This window comes from Hippichthys cyanospilos, chromosome 16 (genome assembly GCF_059441005.1).
Source record: "Hippichthys cyanospilos isolate Australia breed blue-spotted pipefish chromosome 16, RoL_Hcya_1.0, whole genome shotgun sequence".
Taxonomy (NCBI): Eukaryota; Metazoa; Chordata; class Actinopteri; order Syngnathiformes; family Syngnathidae; genus Hippichthys; species Hippichthys cyanospilos.
Window position 1 is genome coordinate 17498245 of NC_142384.1, and position 16817 is coordinate 17515061.

The 16817-nt window shown below is 42.5% G+C and overlaps 4 protein-coding genes across 6 annotated transcripts; 1 reads left to right on the forward strand and 3 right to left on the reverse strand.

Annotated features, from left to right (window-relative positions):
- The first annotated feature begins 82 nt into the window (after nt 1-82).
- On the forward strand, nt 83-8211 carry LOC148411089 (polyserase-2-like). The gene is made up of 10 exons (XM_088437856.1): nt 83-224; nt 2976-2996; nt 3171-3342; nt 3644-3906; nt 4770-4918; nt 5097-5367; nt 5651-5822; nt 5939-6192; nt 7263-7360; nt 7459-8211. Exons 1-10 carry the CDS (start codon nt 173-175, stop codon nt 7750-7752), a joined length of 1746 nt encoding a protein of 581 aa, XP_088293982.1. The 5' UTR covers nt 83-172; the 3' UTR covers nt 7753-8211.
- Nucleotides 8212-8376: 165 nt separating this feature from the next.
- LOC148411090 (uncharacterized) lies at nt 8377-10277 on the reverse strand. 3 transcript variants are annotated; one of them, XM_088437906.1, is made up of 5 exons: nt 10166-10274; nt 9762-9938; nt 9426-9466; nt 8967-9215; nt 8377-8732 (listed from the first exon to the last, which is right to left on the reverse strand). In XM_088437906.1, exons 3-5 carry the CDS (start codon nt 9429-9431, stop codon nt 8646-8648), a joined length of 342 nt encoding a protein of 113 aa, XP_088294032.1. In that variant the 5' UTR covers nt 9432-9466; nt 9762-9938; nt 10166-10274; the 3' UTR covers nt 8377-8645. The 3 variants fall into 3 exon arrangements, with proteins under 3 accessions (XP_088294032.1, XP_088294031.1, XP_088294033.1); XM_088437905.1 differs by having other exon boundaries at nt 9762-10277; XM_088437907.1 differs by lacking the exon at nt 9426-9466 and having other exon boundaries at nt 9762-10277.
- An 858-nt stretch (nt 10278-11135) lies between these two features.
- On the reverse strand, nt 11136-13376 carry eif1 (eukaryotic translation initiation factor 1). The gene is made up of 4 exons (XM_088437904.1): nt 13148-13376; nt 12283-12446; nt 11647-11748; nt 11136-11567 (listed from the first exon to the last, which is right to left on the reverse strand). The coding sequence occupies exons 1-4, from the start codon at nt 13176-13178 to the stop codon at nt 11523-11525; spliced, it is 342 nt and encodes a 113-aa protein (XP_088294030.1). The 5' UTR covers nt 13179-13376; the 3' UTR covers nt 11136-11522.
- Nucleotides 13377-14178: 802 nt separating this feature from the next.
- On the reverse strand, nt 14179-16615 carry LOC148411092 (serine/arginine-rich splicing factor 2-like). Its single transcript, XM_088437898.1, has 3 exons — nt 16032-16615; nt 15239-15518; nt 14179-14676 (listed from the first exon to the last, which is right to left on the reverse strand). Exons 1-2 carry the CDS (start codon nt 16400-16402, stop codon nt 15254-15256), a joined length of 636 nt encoding a protein of 211 aa, XP_088294024.1. The 5' UTR covers nt 16403-16615; the 3' UTR covers nt 14179-14676; nt 15239-15253.
- Nucleotides 16616-16817: the final 202 nt, after the last annotated feature.

Genomic DNA, 16817 nt, shown 5'->3' on the forward strand with positions numbered 1-16817 from the left:
TTGTTTGCATCGTCAAAAATAACAACGGCCTTTCTAATCTATCTGGCTACTAACGTTTGTGGGTGTGGCCAGTGCGTTTGGTAAAGGGGGTGTGTCTGTGTGTGGGCGTGTCCTACGGACGTACTTATTGGCGTTTGCGTTTGGTGCAAAACCATCTCGGCGCTTTGTGATCATGGATGTGCCGATGTTGATAAGAACAACGCTGCTAACGCTGCTATTCACAGGTAAGACATTTGTCGTATCAATTTTTGCTGAAAAAAGTACAAAATAGTCATCATAAAAGAATCGTTTTCATTTTATCCTTTGGCGATTTTTGTTATTTTCCCAATTCATTTGTTTGAAATCACTGAAATTCTAAAATTGTGAAGGAAAAGGTAGGAAAAAATGCGTTTGGGGCTGTTGCCATCCCCGTTGATCGAATACAGTTTTTAGCGGTTGTCCAATCGAAAGGGCATATATCTCCAAAATCTCAATTTCCTGAGTAGCAGAAGACGAGATTTTCAGAAAATCTTCCAAACTTTGACACGATTGTTTTCCCAAATAATCTTGGTCATTTAGCATCACCTGTTTGTCTAAGATACCAGTTTCCGATACTATGGGAATTTGGCCGGAATGTGCCATTTCTGACCAAAACGGACAACTTCCTGTCCCGTCAAATTCAGACATGGGTCCGGAAGGCTTTTTGTTCGTCCTGTCATGATAGATATATTTATACTATATTTCTATGTTCTACCACAATAAACAGATACAATTCAACTTTTCCATCCACCCTACCGAAATAAATATAGTTATGTGGAGGGATATGTGTACAATACAGCAAGCTAGATCCTCGTCGGAAAATCCCGTTATAGTGATTCGGCAGTTGATTAAAATTGAATTGTTTATTTTAGGATCTGTTGAAGCGATTAAAGTATCGTGAATGAGAGAATGACATGCTGTGTTTACTATCATTAACACATTCCTTACTCTTAATTACTATCCAAGGACTTTTGAGGTGCAAAAAAATGCTCCAAATCTTACAAATTTCAGCCTCTCAACAGTAAAAATTCACAGATTTTTTAAAAGTCCTATATAAAGTTGCAAAGTGACAAGGTTAAAAAATAAATAAATAAGGAAATGACAAAATGCAAAAAGTGTTTGGAAAGACCAGAAAGAATTTTGAAAATTGGACAAAGCACCAAATTTGGATCACGTCGAAATCTGATCAAAAAACAAAAAACGTATTAGATTATGAATCAAAATTCTCCTCGCTTTTTCCATTTCGTTTTCTGCTCAGGGAAGCCCCTTCGGCAACTGCCAGACAACTTTCAGTTATCCAACAAAATTTTTGGCGCAGGCCAAATTTCCAAGACGTCACGTCGTTGAAGAATCATGGACACGTTCACAATTTAATACAGAAAAAAAAGAAATAAATACAAATAGATATTTCTTTACTATGAACCCAATTCGTCCCAAGGACCCCCTGCAGTCAGCGAAGAGACCCCCGGGGGTCCGCAGACCCCACTTTGAGAACCGCTGCTATATTGGGCCGAAACGATGACTGAAACGCTCCCTAATAGGGAGTGTTTGGAAACCCGTCCTGTCTGTCTACAAGCGGCCGGCCTCGCTAAGGCCACGGAAGCCCACAAGAAAAACCTTTGTTGACATTGTCGAGCATCTGTCAAGCGGAAAAAAATGTAAGCGGAAAGCCATCAAAACCAGTCAGACAGCAACGGGAAAGCTAAGCTGATAAAAGATTCCAACACCTTGACGCTTTCAGCACGTAAACAACGCTTTTGCTTCCTCTTCGCTTAATTACTCCTATCTTTGATTTTCATCGTCCTTCAACTGCGGGATTTGTTGTTGTTGCTGTTGCAAAAAATCAATCAAAATCAAAGATAAAAGGTGCGTTTTTAAAAGAAGAATATGTACAGTAAGCGCCGCCAATGACTTTTGTACTCCGTTCCACTTTTCGGCTTTAACGCCATGCAACACAGAAATGAAGCCATTGTCACAACAGTGCTTCCACTATATACTCAACTTTTGACTCATGAAATCAGCACCTGAAAACATTTCACCGCGGAATGTAGCCTCGGTGTTAAAAGTCATTGCAAACAACACAGATGAGAAGTAGCTGTCAAACTGGATGAAATATTGGCCGAGTGATTGACAGGAACGCAACATTTTCAAAACCTTGACGCTACGTTGTTCGCGGCCAGCGCTTCAAATCTTTCAGAGGAATGACGTACAGCGACTTATATAACTTTGCGTTAACTCTGATTGTTTGTACACGTAATTTAATTTGATAACGACGTTTTAGTTTGTCAGATTTTTTGGGGGCTGCGCTAGGCAGAGAAATTCTTATTCTGTTCATTTCTGCAAGCAGATTACGTCCCGCAATCGAGCAAATAATAAAGTAGGCAATGACATCAAAAATTTTACAGAAAATATGAACTCATTTAAAACCGCTGACGATTACAGACGTTCAAAATCCAATTTTACAGAGCTCCGCTGACAGCTATAGATTTGAAAACTATTATAGAATATATACACTCATTCAACCCCATTGACGATTATAGACATCAAAGATCCTCTTTTACTAGGCTCCAGAAGTGTAGAAGTAAAAAAAATATATTTTCCTACTTCTATTGCTGTGTTTATGTCTATAATCTTCAATAAGCCTAATTTTTTGAAAATGCATCAAGTAATCTTTTTTTTTCACTTGACAAGTGAACTGATATTACCAGAAGAAAACCAAAATATTTATGCGTACTATATGCTGTGTTATATACTGCATGCAGTGTTTTTCCTCACATAATTGTGAAGGGCAGGAAGGATACTTGTGATTGCAATATATTAGCTCATTTTTAAACACATTGCATTGTTATTGTCAACACAACATGAGGGACTTTGACACATGATGAACAAAGAATCTTTATGTTTTTGAAATGTCACCATATTGGAATGACATCTGTAATCTTCTTTTTCATCTTCAGAATGTGGAGCGCAACTAGATGGTGAGTCACAGCCTCCTTCATGGGTCCAGGACTTCTTTGTTGCATTCTTGCACTGTATAGGTGCACCAGATTATAAGGCGCACTGTCATCTTTTCAGAAAATTGAAGGCTTTTAGCTGCACTAAATCAAATTAACCTAAAAATGTCCACCTTGTGTGCGTGTGTGTGTTTGCAGTATGCGGGCTGGCCAACTCCGACTTCAACACCCGCATCGTGGGTGGTGAGGTGGCCACGGCCGGCGCGTGGCCCTGGCAGGCCAGCCTGCACTTCATCGGGGGGAGCCACTTTTGCGGAGCGTCACTCATCAACAACAATTGGCTAATATCGGCTGCGCACTGCTTTACCAGGTAGCTCAAGGGTTAGGGTTAGGGTTAGGGGGAGACATCTTTCCAAAACATTCCCTGACAAAATGCCACCGAATCAAGAAAACCCGATGAGAGTTAAGACAAAATAACGACAACAACGAAGCAATCTCCATTTGGGATTTCTCACTGGTAACATTTTGTTTGTGTACTTTCTAGCTGTTGAGCTCAAATTAAGGTGTGGGAATTGGTATTTTTTATTGAAGAGACCGGAAGTCGACGGAGAACTTGATGGATTCATTCGGAAGGCCCGTTGTGCAATCGTGATCTGCATGTGTCCCGACAGTACCAGACCCGTGACGGCATTTTTGGGTCGTCAAAGCCAGGAGGGTTCAAACCCGAACGAGGAAAACCGCGACATCCAAGAGATCGTCCGCCATCCCGACTACAACCCGGTCAGCTTCGACAACGACTTGGCCCTGTTGCGACTAAACTCGTCCGTGACTTTCAGCGACTTCATCAAGCCCGTCTGCCTGGCCGCAAACGGAAGCACCTTCTTCAGCGGAACCCGGAGCTTTGTCACCGGATGGGGGAGCATCGGCGAGGGCGGTGAGTAAGCGAGGGCCGGGCAATTATGGAAAAATCTACATCATGTTTTTTTGTTTTTTTTTAATGAAACAACTATTCATTTAAATCAAAACATTGTTTATTCTCCTCATAAAACCTTTGGCCTTAAATATTAGTTGAAAAAACAACCACCAGCCATTCGGCAGGTTAATAGTCTATGATCGTGAGAATCCAAATTCAAAATCGCAACTGAATTTCGATTATTTGCGCAGCAATTCCTTCAATACTCCAAATGGTCTTTTTTGAAAATAAAGTATATCAATTATGTGGAATACAAGTAGTAAAACAATGGCAAAAATGGGGCTAAAAGCTAACTGTAGATGTAAATCTTGAACTTTGTTATAACTTTTACCAAAAGCTCTTATGTCCTGTTAGGGTTAAGAAGAAATATTTTTTTTTATTATTTATAGCTGTGCATTTAGGGCATTCTGCAGTGGACGACTGCTTGGAGATGTCCTGCTATGTGCGCAAACCTGCCATTCTCGCTCTCGATATGATCAAGCTAACATATTTGCATTTTCTCACACTCGTCTCACATTTAAAAACTCCCAAAGGTCAAACCTTCGGAGATCGGACGCTTAAGAAATGAATAATAAATAATAGTAACTCGTGTATTTCACAAATCGCCGACATTAACCATATATTAACCATTTTGACCAAAATTCAACTTTGAATGAAGGTCTTTTGCTGTCTGGGAATACACATAGGCCGTTAAAAAAAATTGCGTCAAAAAAATTCCGGGAAACGGCGAGGCCGCGAAAAGTGAACCGCGTTACAGCGAGGGACCACTGAATACAAAAGGGATTCTCTGACAATCGTTGCCATTGATGTTTGTGTGTGCCCAGAACCTTTACCGAGCCCGGGGAACCTGATGGAGGTGGAAGTTCCCGTGGTGGGAAACCGCCAATGCAGTTGTGACTACAGCGAGACGGCAATAATCACAGACAACATGATTTGCGCTGGCCTGAGACAGGGAGGAAACGATTCCTGTCAGGTGACTTGATGACATTCAAGTTTTTGGCTAACACTTCAACTATTTAAGGGAAACATGGAGATTTTTGAGCAAAATCATCAGGAAAGCAAAGGAACCATTCCAAGGAATCGAATAGTTGCTTTTTAAAAGGAAGCTGTTTGCACTTTTTGACAATTTCTAACACCATGGCGCTCCTCAGGGTGATTCCGGCGGTCCGATGGTGAGCAAGCAAGATGGCCGGTGGACCCTGAGTGGGGTGGTGAGCTTTGGAAGAGGTTGCGCCAGGCCAGGGATCCCGGGCGTCTACGCGCGGGTGTCCCAGTACGAGGATTGGATCAAGAGCAATATCGCTGAAAGCAACCTGCCGGGGTTTGTCACCTTCACATCCACGGGGACCGACCCGGACCTGGACTTCAACTGTGCCGACTCGGATCCAATCGAGCCGACCGCCAATACCGTTGCACCCCCCTGTGAGCGCCGCCGCATAAAACCACTTTGATGTTTAAAAAACTCCAAATGTAATGTTTACTAAATGAATATTTATTTGGGGGAACGTAAGAATCGGTGTTGTGGAACACTGGGAATTGTGACCGACGCTAAGACTTAATATTAAATAAATAACTCAGACATCGGGTGACTCGGACTCGCGTGCAAAAAATGTCATCTGGACATCCCTCCTAAAAACACGTGTTTGACTCATTTTCTTTTACGTTAACGAAAAAAAAGATGGCCTGTGATGTTTGTGTTACACAGTGTTCTGCGGAAACGCTCCTTTGAACGGGCGCCTGTCAGGTCCTGGGGCAACGTCGGCCGAGGCCGGCGCATGGCCCTGGATGGCCAGTCTGCATTGGAACGGAAGTCACGCGTGTGGCGGCACGTTGGTGGCCGAAAACATCGTGCTTACCAGCGCACAATGTGTCGCACGGTAAGGAAACGAGTCATAACATCAACAAACGTTCCAATAAGTCACTCGTCTATTAGGTTGTTGCTGTTAGCCTCTCTAAAGATCTTAAGAGCTTAATGTAGTTTTGTGTGGTGCAGGTCCAGCACGCTGTCCGAGTGGACCGTCTACCTGGGTCGCCTGAGGCAGAACGGCTCCAACAGCTTTGAGATGGCGGTGGGCGTGACCAATGTGAGAGGCAGCACACTGTCAGGACAAAACGTGGCAGTTCTGCAGCTGGAATCCAGCCCCTCGCTGTCTAACTCCATCCAACCCATCTGCTTGGACAATGGGAAGACCTTCGCCCCCAATACCACCTGCTGGGCCGCCGGCTGGAGTGCAGACAGGGGAGGAGGTATATAAACTACTATAAATGGCTTTAATGTTAAGAAAAAGGTACCATACCCTTATTTAAGGTCAAGGGGCAAAGAATGAAAAGATTTCCAAGACCACTAGAAGTCCTTTTATAAAGCGTAACTGTGCATACAGTGTTTAAATGTTTCATATTATGGCACATGGAAATAGTGCAGTATCTCCATAGATTAGTTAGATATTACGTTTCGTTATATTAGATAATAAAACGACTTTCAGTCGCCCAAGTGGCGGATAGGGAGTTTTTCATTGAACTATGGATGACAACTTCATAAAAATATCATTAATTAATATCATTAAGCTAGGCGTGGAAAAAAAAAAAAATCCTTGGGTATTTTGAAACGCTTGAAGCATTTTTTCCTTGGCCTGGATACCTGCTTATTAGTGCACGTCAGGAAAAATCTCACGCCAGTTACAGCTAGACTTGTTAACACCACGCAAGACAGAAAACATGTCAGGAATGTGGTGAGAAAGCCAACTTCAAAATAAACCGCAGTTTACAACATGATTTATAGACATAAATGACTTTATTTTGAAGTTGTTGCCGACAGTGTGTTGCGGTGTAACAGCCTGACTCGTATCTCTACGGGAGGGAAGTCAAACGCTTTGTCGCTGGTGGGTCGCACGGAGGGAAATCTATTCCCGAGTTTTTTATATATCGAAAAAAAAAAATCAGCTAATTTTTATACTTTATATTACAACATATCTCTCAGGTTTTTAAAGCCGTTCTATGGCAACTGTTGCGCCGGATACAAATAACACAACGTTGTTTAAAAATCTGACATAAATTAGCCGCTAGCTAGAAGTACTGACTTGTTTTAATTACCGTTCATTTTCATTAGAATACTCGCTATTCAATTTGTATTTTCTACTAAATAGTAAACACTAAAAATACTCGTTAGCTGCATCCCTAAAAATACTAAGAGTGAAAATATACATTTAAACAGATCCTATGAAATCTTTGCTCCGCGACCTTTAGTCGAGGTATGTGTTCCTGCGGATTGGTCATTCTTGCGAACACGTCACCCGCTCACATTTTGTTTGACGCTGTAGAGGAGCAGGTCTTGCAGGAGGTCCAGACAACAGTGTTGGACTGTGGGAATATGTCATCCACTGACTCCATTTGTACTGGACTTCTGACACTGGACCAGGTGACCTTCACTGCTTTTGATCCTCCAACTGTTTGCAAGGTACCATAGAGAATGGGAAAGATCATGACTTCCTGTCTTGTGGCTTTGGTCCATGCCAGGGAGACGATGGGGGGCCGCTGATGTGCCGGCTGGGGAATTCCTGGTACCAGGCGGCCGTGCTGGGTACTGGCAGCAACGCCACCAACCCAATAGCACGAGAGGGCCAGGTGACGGTTTTCCCCAAAGTCAGCCGTTTCAGCAACTTCCTGATGCAGGCGATCCAAGATTTCTCGCCGTCCACCGGCGACGATTTCTCCGACTTCTCCAATTCGCCGCCGTCAAGCCTGCTCAGCTTTCTCATGGTGGTCAGCAGCATAGGCTTGCACACCGTCATGATGGTGCTGTGCCACTGAATTAAACAGGAAGTGGCGCTGGCCGTGTCTCCCAACGTCAAATTAGAAGCCATTATTTTTAATCTTCTGGGATCATTTCTTCTAATAGCAGTCTGATGAATCAATTTGTATCCATTTCTACAGAAATAATAGGTGGGACTTTTTTTTCCAGATAATGTGAACGTATGTTTTTCCTCCTGAAATTCTTTTATAAATTTTGTCCAAACATATTTATGTAAGCAATCCTTCCAAAATAGGCATTATGAGTTATCGACAATTCCCAACCATAATTGTGAGTTGTAAAGGTGTGGCAAACACTTGCAACTATCACATGTGGATTAAGGATTTTGTTTTATGTTATGTCATGTTGCACTTTTTTATGTTGTCTCTGTGTTTTGAATTGTCCCAAATTGACTTGAATTGTGCAGAAATCAATGTAAGTAAATGAGAATCATGCATTAATAAAAAAATTTCAATGAATTTTGGCTTTTTTTTTTATTTTACGGGAGGTTTTTATTTTGATAATCATACGAAAATGAGAATCTTAATTGTTTTTGTTGTTTTTTTTTTGGCACACCTCTACTCTTTACAAATAAACCTGACTTGAAGCTTGATGAGCAAAAAAAACAAAACCACAACAAAAAAAACGTTTGTAAACATTTCAGGGTTTAATGTTTCTAAAGCGTAAAAAAATATAAATCTTAACTGTGCTCAAAGGTTTCAAAAAACCAAACAAACTGAAAGGCACCACCTCGAGGCCGTCAGCGGGACTTCCTGAGCTCAGGAATGTTCATCAAGGCAAATCAAGCCAATTCCTTTTGTTCAGTCCATTTCCTGTGTTGACTTGCAAACGTTCTTATAAGCGTCGTCCCGAATGAGGTTTTTGTGTGATGAGTTTGGAGTGTGATGCGCGACTACTTGATGCGGATCTCGAAGCACAGACAGTTGCACGACTCGCACTCGGGGGGCTGACAGGTGCACGCGCAGTCCCACTTGGAGCACTGCAAACACAGACGACAATTATAGCTGTGTGCTTGTATTATAGGTGTGTGCTTGTGTAACAAACATAAGTAGAACTCAAAAGTATCATATTTTTCAAGACATTTTTGAAACTTTTTTTGATTGAATTTTTGAACCCCTAACCCTAGGTTAAAAACTAATATGAAAGTCTGTGAAGCCCACTGTTGAATTCCAGCACCCCATTGGCCCAACCTTCCGCGGGTTCGGTTCCTCACCGAGGGCAGCGAGACGATGTCCATCAAACACGAGCGCAGCGTCGGCGGCCGACAGTCGCACGACTGCGCCAATTGGTAACAGCGTTCCCACACGGAGAAGTTGGGACAGCACGAGCCACATGTCAGCGGGCAGCGCTCCTTGAAGCAGAAGCGGATCCACAGGACCAGCGCCAGGACTAACATGTAGAGCGTGATGCCCGCCATGATGACGGCGGGCAGGGGTACAGCCATACCCAAAACGGGAACAGCCTGTAGGGCCAGACAGAAAAACAAGGGTCACTATCAGCTCGCCGGTCGCTAATTGTTTTTGATCAATCGATAAATCCGATGTCTTTCAAAATAATACGTTATTGTAAATGGACTGCAAAAAATGCACACGTGAATTCATTTAGTTCCATAAATCTGTCAGAAATTTGACAAAAATGGCAATTTAAACAATTTCCAGATCATTTTTCTTACACTCATTCTCGGCAGGCTCAAAGGTCACATGTCCAGGTTGCCTGCAGTCACAAAACAAAACATCATAATCATACTTTGTCTTCCTCTGCTTACGTTTATCATGTGATTGTTTGTATCCCTCTTAATGTGAATTTTGGAATGGTTACCACTCAGCTAGTTATAAAAAAACTAAGTAGTAAACAGTGGCCACGATTCAAAAGAACAAGCCTTTAATTTTTATGCCTGCCATTGCATGTTCAATAGAACAACAATCATTTTCGGCCATATGAAGTGAACGTGAATGATTAATAAATCCCAGATAGATAGGGATGTTCCTGTCCCAAGCCACGTGCTCACCTGGTGTCACTGGTTGTTCAAGAAGAAATAAAGTAGAGTTTTTACTCCCAACAGTGGTAGTGCTACTGGTGTTTTTCTTCTTCTTGTGGGCTGACGTCAATGTCTTTTCTTCTTCGTCGTTGTGGCAGAGTTGTTGTCAAAACAGAGCATAAGTGGCCTGCCTGCGATGACGTCAAACTACAACAAAATTGAGCGTAATCGGTTGATCACATTTGTTCGCTTGAGTCGGTCAAGGGACAAGTTCAATTTGTTGACCGAATTATGTTTTTGTTTCAACGCTAGCGAGAGGCGAAATGAAGCGTCGGCGCCATTTTGCGAATCGAAGGACGCGCCTAGTTTTTTTCCTTTTTAAAATTACAAAAATGGAAGGAAGAACATTTCCAAAGAAATAATGGATCGCCTACTGCAGAGTTTGAAGCCAGACCAGATGAGAGAAACTGGGAGAAGAATCTCGTGTTCTATGTAGCCATCATCAACAATGGCGGAGACGGCGTTGCCATGGAGACTGACGGCTCACGAGAAGGCTCAAAAACATCAAACGCGAAAAATGACATTACGTAGTTACATCTGCGTTGCCTGTGTGAAGTTACCGATCTGGAAATAGGTATTCTGTGTTTGACTTTGGTGTGGTACCTTATGTCTATCTATCTATCTATCTATCTATCTATCTATCTATCTATATATATATATATATATATATATATATTTTTTTTTTTTTTTTCAGGGCATCTTCTTTCAGGCCCACTAGTCCGAATACGGTACTGTTTATTACACAATAATGCGTTTGTGGAAAAAGTCCCCAGTTTTTACCCATCTCAGGAGACAGCATTTTATCAACAGCTGTCGCCTGAAATTTGTCACTTGGTCAAAATGACTTGTTTATAGAGGACGCATAACTTGGGTAACTTTCTTTTTTATAAATGGGATATTCCAAGGGTAATATGGAAAGTTTTGGCCTGAGTTGTAGACTCAGCGTAGATGATTATATTCAATGTTCTTCCACGTTTTTTCACCATTTTGCACCTTTGGATTGCACAAACTACACCAACCTTTCAATTAACTAGACATTTTATTCAAGTTTTCTTTCCCCCAATGGCTTGTAATTGCAACTGCAGCACATTTGACTAATTTATTGCATTCGAGGAAACACAGCAAAAGAAATGTTACAAGAATTTTCAACTTCTTTCAATTTGTTTTCAAGGACATCTGAGTGAGTCACAAGCGTCATTATGAACTCTGTCACCTACACAGATCATTAGCCTGAAGGCAAATGACTGCAAACCCACTCATCGTAAAATCCTTCACGCTACCTTCCGTTTAACTTCAATTATGTGACCGGCCCAGATTAGAACATTCCATCACCACTCGACAGCATACGGAGACGCATCAATTTATTGAAACACCTTGAAGTACAAAACCAAAAAGTTACATGAGCAGTGCCCCCTTGTAGTGGCAAGGAGACCTAAAAAGGAAAAAAAAAAAAAAAAAGGGAAATAACCCAGGGAAGGATGAAGCGCACAGACGTCATCACCATTCATCGCGGATGTTGTGTGGCGTCTCGGCGTATCTACGCCCCCGCGGGTCTGCCCCCAGGTGGCGGAGGGCGGCAGTGGTGGTACACAGTCTCATGTTAGAAGAGCTCGTTCACCTTAGCTAGTGGGGTCTTGGGGAGTGGGGCGCTAGCAAGGGGGGAGGGCGACAGCAGCACATGGGGCGGGGTCCCGATGGTCTTCCGGGTTAGAAGGGGGCTGCTGGTAGCGTTTAGAAGCCGTGGACTTTGAGCTGCTCCTCCTTGGCCAAGTCAATCTACAAAATCAAGTCGGCAAGTGAGTTGTGAGCTTGTGACGTGGCAACAAACCGAGACTGGTAGACGAGGTCGACTTACGTCAATGAGGAACTGGCAGATGTGCTTGCGCTGGTCTCCCTGAAGTTGGATCACTTCACCATACTCCGGGTGCTCGATCACGGTCCCATTGCAAGCAAACTTCTGTTGGGTCAAGTGGGAAAACAATCATACTCAGTGACATTTACATACAGACAGGACCACAAATTGTTATTCTTACATTGGGTGCAAAACTCATAGTGCTTTTGCAACTTAAAAAAAACAAACGTTCCCTTCTAAAAACTCAACACGTCATATATTAAGATGTAACCTAATCTGGAGCATTCACAATTCATGTTGCAAGATCTCTCGATTTTGAAATGGATCTTTTTTTTTTTTTGCGCTCTTGTGTATCAATGGTTTTATTGATATGAGTACTTGGTATCAGCAATGACTCACAAGTTGTGAACTCTTACCGGTCTTGGTCAGGGAAAAACAAGGTGATTAACACACCCCCCCCCCAAACATGTCACATTTCAGGGGTTTGCAGTAACAAGATAAACATTTAGTATTGAATATTAATATACTCCTTGTGCAAGAGGCTTTAGCATTTTTTCTAAAACAAGACCGGTATATTTGTTCACATCACTTTAGTTTTAACACAAACAAATGTATGTTAAGAGGCAGATCGGCGCGGACCTTCTTGAAGGCCTTGACTAGCTTCTTCTTGTCATACTCGGCTGCAATGCCCTGGACAGTCGTGAGGGTCTTCCTGCCGTTCCGCTGTTGAATTCTTATGTGGATGTAGTCTTCTTTCCCAGTCGGGAGGCAGTCATCACCCTTAGTTGCATCAGCAAAGGGGTCTGTCGGTAGAAATTTAACAATAAGCCTCACCCACACCTGCTTTATCACAAGGGATGGTCCAAATCCCACGACTCGCTCGGGAAACCTGACTCAAAGGTCAAAATAAGGCGTGTGCGCATGCGCAACAAAACAAACTTCACTCGATTAAATTCCAAGCCTTCACTTTGGAAGAGGAACTCAAATAAACAGAATACGCTTGACATCAACGTCCTGATTTCCAACTTTGGGATGCTAAGATTCAATTAAAAAAAAAATTGCTGTCGAAGCACATCGAGTGAAAGGAAACTACGTCAAAATAATTAACGAAAATGTATTTCATATCCCGTCGGCAACTTGACCGATGCTAAATCGGCTATTTTGTGACTATAAAATTCACGTAACACAAAATACGTAATACGACCTACACGAAAGTGGCTAAACAACGCAAGAATAAAAAGCTAACAGGCTGCTAGCTTCCTAAAGGCCAAATGGCGGCCGCGTTGACCATTAGCTAAGGCCAGCTAATATGCTAATTGTCGACCACTTTATATCACATAACCCTCCCTGGTCCAATTAGCAGCTATCATCGTTTTATACGTGAACACCGCCACAGACATAGATGCGTACGAGAGAATAAAAACAACGTTATTTGAACATATGCGGCGAAGGAAAAACATCATTCGCCCTTCCCCCACCCACCCCGTCGCACCCAGATACTCACCAAAAGTTTGGAGGTTCTGGATAGCGGACATACGATAAGATTTGCTTTCCTTTCGGATAGTAACTTGGTTCGCGAGCGTTGCTTCGTCGGTTGATAGGGTTCGGATCGTGCTAGGGGCGTTTGGGCCTGGAGAAAAACGACGACGGACTCGGCTTAGCTTAGCTTTTCCCCCCTTTTTTGTCCACTCGGTACTGCCACACAAGCTGTCTCAAAATGGAGTCGAGAGACGGCGAACCGCAAGAAAAACAAGCCTTTATAGCCCCGCCCACAAAACGTCATCACGCCTGTGGCGTAACGGGAAATCTGACGAATCAGAGGAGCCACACCTCTCGGATGTCGCTTCAGGCACAGGCTGACGTTACTCAAATTACGCGGCGATTTTATATTATTTTTATACTTGAACTCTTTTATAAAATAACATTCTGATAAGAATTACTCGGTGTTTGGCCTGTCCCTGCGTAATCCACTTCATTGGGACATTTCAACGTAAAGGTCACGGAATTTCATCATGTCGAAAGATTTTTTCGATTTCAAAAAGAAAGTGAATCTATGCTAATGTTTTACAAGCATTATTACCAGGGTTTGAAATTAACTTTTATTTTTTGCTAACCAGATCCTGTGGCAGGTCACTAGCCACTAAGCAGTTTTGTTAGCCATAATTATGTTGGATAAATATAACTCGAGCTGTGAGCCCACGTTTTGCAGGTTTATAACTGTTAATGTGTAATTAACATGAAGGAAGTAGTGTTTGGGAACTCAAACAAAGCGGTTCTGAGTTCTAAAAACAGTCATTTTGTAGATGCTGGATTTGGCCCGACAAAGGTCTGAATTGCCAAAATGCTTGTTTTGCTTTCCAATCATTGGCATTAACTTTAAGCAAAGGATGCTTAAGCTTGTGTGTATTAGCGTTGTCTTTTTTTTTTTTTTTTAATAAAGATGACCAACATAGATTTGAGGCGCTTCCAGTATGCTGCAACTTCACAGCTCTAGTCGGTGCAAGTAATAAAAAAAAATAAAAGTCATACAAAAAATGTTGAGAAAATCTTTTAATGAAAGTCACATGGAAAAAGAAAACAAAAATAACAGAATGAAACTTGGTTGTACAAGAAGGGCGTCACGAGCATACCGCTGACGGTTGAATACTGCAGCGCTGAGGGCACCAGCAACACACAGCAACACCTTAGCAACAACTGCTACACAACTGCGCCTAGTGCACAAAAGACAAAATATTTAAAAAAAAAAAAAAAGTTTATAATCACAGCTGACTACAAGATGTTTCTCTTTAAACTTATGAAATCCCACTGACTGAATGGGAGCTTCCGAAGAGGACCCACTTGCTCGATATCTCAGCACAGTAAAACGTCCTTTGCAACACCTGCCCGCTCACTTGTGAGCAAAGGTTAAAATTCGTAACGGAAATAAGAAGAAGCCAAAAAAAAAAAAAAAGAATGCAGAGGATGTGAGGACAACCTTCTCTTAGAACAAGCAACTTCTTGTCCTTGAACTCCATCATCCATCCGTCCTTCTACCTGGAAGGAGAGAAAAAAAAAAAAAATCAGTCTCTGGGTCACCTTCAGGATCTAGATGACATCTTATGAATATTGAAAGCATAAACCCTCAAAAAAAAAAACTGAAAAACAAACAATAAAAAAACATAAGAACCTTTCAGCTATTAGTTAGTGAACCAAAGTAGATCTAGACCAATGTTTTTATTTCGGGCCAATACACAGACATTTAGTAGGTGATGAAGTGGATAATTGATATTTGGAGCAGATAATTATTTTGAGTAAAAAGGAAAAATATTGGTATAATTATTTTACTTCTCCAACTTTTTGTAGAAAATAAAATAAGAAAAACAGGATTGGCAAAGTCAAAATCCAGAGTGCAATTGCAAAAACAGGAAACACGCTCCAAAATCTTAAAAGAGAAATGTTAAAGACCCTTTGTCAGTCGCATAGAAACAAAAATTTCAAATAAAAATGGTCATTTTCACAGTATTGTTCACTTCCTAATAGGAACACAGTACTATGAGGTACATTCATTGTGACTAAGTTCCATATTTAACGTAGACATAAAAGTCAAATTTCTCACATGGGTCACTGCCAGCTAGGGCGATTCTCCGCCGTTCTCGGCAGGTGACTTGGGCGGGCTTTTAGATCTGGACCCAGACCCTCTTTTCGGAGGGGAGACGGAGCGGCTGGCGGACCTGGAGCGGGACCTGGAACGGGATTTGGCATTGCTCTTCCTGTTCCTGGGAGAGCGAGACTTGGATCTGGAGTAGGATCTGGAGCGGGAACGGCTGTAACGGGATCTGCTTCTGGAGCGAGAGCGGGAACGAGAGCGGGACCTGCTGCGTCTTCTGGGTCGAGGGCTGTAGAAACATTGTTGACATGTATCAAATCTTCAGCCACAATCATGTGTTTGTTTTTACTAATTATAGATGCAAGTGAGTAAAATATGTATCTAATTTCTAGATTGCTAATCCTCACAAGAAGCTTGGATGCAATGGAGGCTATTCTTGCAAAGATTCATAGACTTTGCCAAACCCTGAGTTATATATATATATATATATATATATATATGTCCCTATGTCCCTATGAGAAGACAAAGCTGTCAGCACCAATGGACTATCACTGTAAAATGTAATGGGGGAACCCCCCCCCCTCGCGCCAATACCCCCCCCCCTCCATGCTGCGTACTACTTTTAGTGCACATTTAACAAAAACAACAACAAAAAAACACGCAGATATGCATTTTCTGAACACCTTTTAAAAAATACTTAGCCGTTTAGATATATTTTCATCGAACCATAACAAAGGATAGTGGATTTGGTCGCCATGCTTTGCAGGACAAAGCGTCTGTAAGCTCCATTTTTTTTCTTTACCTTCTGCTTCGACGACTGGAGCCTCCGTACCGCCGGGGCGGCAAACCTCCGCTTCCTCGACGCCCGCCACCGTAATGCGAATCCGGGGGTCTGCCGTAGCGAGCCATCTGGACACGCAGTTCGCGTCCGTCCAGGAGCGCGCCGTCCATGGCGTCCATCGCGTCCTCCGCGTCCCGCTTGTCGTGGAAGCGGACGAAGGCGAAGCCGCGGCTGTCCTTGGAGTAGCGATCACGCGGGATGTAAACATCCCCAACGCGACCGTACTTCTCGAAAACGTGCCGCAAGGTCTCTGGTGTAGTACGGTACGTTAGGTTGTCCACTTTGAGGGAAGTCATGCCGTCGACGTCGGGCGGAGGCCTTCCGTAACTCATGATTGCTGAGTGATGGTCGCCTTCCTAAGAAAAAAAAAAAGATACTACCGCCAATCTCACCCACGGCCCTTTAGCTCGACGAACAATCTTGCAGAAAGATGTTTTTCTTTTCCAGCGCGATGTTTTCAAGATAGCACGTTTTTTTCCTCTCGCTACGCTCAAAGCGATACAAAATGGCTCTCTGCCGCCCTCGAGAGCCCTTCTTCTTCGCCCTCGCCTTCTTTTTCCGGTAGTGCAGCATAGCCATCCACGTGTAGCAATACTGCCATCTAGTGCTCAGGATTCCGATAGATAGATAGATAGATAGATAGATAGATAGATAGATAGATAGATAGATAGATAGATAGATAGATAGATAGATAGATAGATAGATAGATAGATAGATAGATAGATAGATAAACAAATTAAATGCTGT